Here is a 1,207-nt window from a genome sequence, read left to right as displayed (position 1 = left end):
CCCTGTCCCTGGGAGTGTTTGATGGGGGACAGTATAGAGGGAGGTTTACTCTGTATCTAACTCCATGCTGACCCTGTCCCTGGGAGTGTTTGATGGGGGACAGTGTAGAAGGAGCTTTACTCTATCTAACTCCATGCTGTCCCTGTCTCTGGGAGTGTTTGATGGGGGGACAGTGTAGAGGGAGCTTTACTCTGTATCTAACTCCATGCTGTCCCTGTCTCTGGGAGTGTTTGATGGATGGACAGTGTAGAGGGAGCTTTACTCCGTATCTAACCCCGTGCTGTCCCTGAACCTGGGAGTGTTTGATGGGGGGGACAGTGTAGAGGGAGCTTGTCAGTGTTGCGCTGTGGTGGATCTAACTCTCTGTGTTGTCTGTCTGTGTAGGAGGGCTCTCGATGCCGGTCTACCTTCTGTGTGGGAAGGGCCTCGAGATGCCGCTTGGCGTGACCCCTCACGCTCCGGGGCAGGGAGGGGCGAGTTGGCGCTACAGTTGCCGGGAATGCGAGCGATTATTCCCCAGCCTCACCGCCCTCAAACGCCACCTCAGGTCCCACGTTGGTGAGTCCTCCTGTCATTCCCGGGATTTCCGTGTTCATCCGGGGGGCCGGCCCATTCCCCCACCCCGCAGGGCACAAGGCGATCCCATGCCCATCACCTCTGCGGCGGGTGGGCCCTGGTGGGAGCTCTCGGGACCCTGAGCGTGACGGTGGGGTTGGGAGGGTCACCATGAAATCACTGGAGCCTTGGACAGCTGGCCGCCACCGTGGGGTAGGAGAGGGGGACTTAATGGCCTCCTGTTCCTGTATAACAGACGAGAGGAGGGGCTGAATGGCCTCCTGTTTCTGAGTAACAGGCTGGAAGAGGAGGGGCTGAATAGCCTCCTGTTCCTGTACTACAGGCTGGAGGAGGAGGGGGCTGAATGGCCTCCTGTTCCTGTATAACAGTCTGGACAAGGGGGATGAATGGCCTCCTGTTCCAGTGTGACAGGCTGGAGGAGGAGGGGCTGAATGGCCTCCTGTTCCTGTATTACAGGCTGGAGGAGGAGGGGGCTGAATGGCCTCCTGTCCCTGTGTAACAGGCTGGAAGAGGAGGGGGCTGAATGGCCTCCTGTCCCTGTGTAACAGGCTGGAGGAGGAGGGGCTGAATGGCCTCCTGTCCCTGTATTACAGGCTGGAGGAGGAGGGGGCTGAATGGCCTCCTGTCCCTG

The 1,207-nt window shown here is 59.1% G+C and overlaps 1 protein-coding gene across 1 annotated transcript in view; it reads left to right on the top strand.

The window, feature by feature from the left end:
* Positions 1 to 389: 389 nt before the first annotated feature.
* Positions 390 to 1,207, top strand: part of LOC122546610 (zinc finger and BTB domain-containing protein 16-like) — an 8,615-nt gene continuing 7,797 nt past the window's right edge. The window contains exon 1 of the mRNA XM_043685288.1: positions 390 to 558. Within this exon, the coding sequence (XP_043541223.1) occupies positions 396 to 558 (163 nt within the window). The 5' untranslated portion in view covers positions 390 to 395. The remainder of the gene's footprint in view (positions 559 to 1,207) is intronic.

The sequence above is a fragment of the Chiloscyllium plagiosum genome, unplaced genomic scaffold (genome assembly GCF_004010195.1).
Source record: "Chiloscyllium plagiosum isolate BGI_BamShark_2017 unplaced genomic scaffold, ASM401019v2 scaf_98047, whole genome shotgun sequence".
NCBI lineage: Eukaryota > Metazoa > Chordata > Chondrichthyes > Orectolobiformes > Hemiscylliidae > Chiloscyllium > Chiloscyllium plagiosum.
The sequence above is the reverse complement of the archived record's forward strand: the minus strand, read 5'-3'. Positions and strand labels throughout refer to the sequence as shown.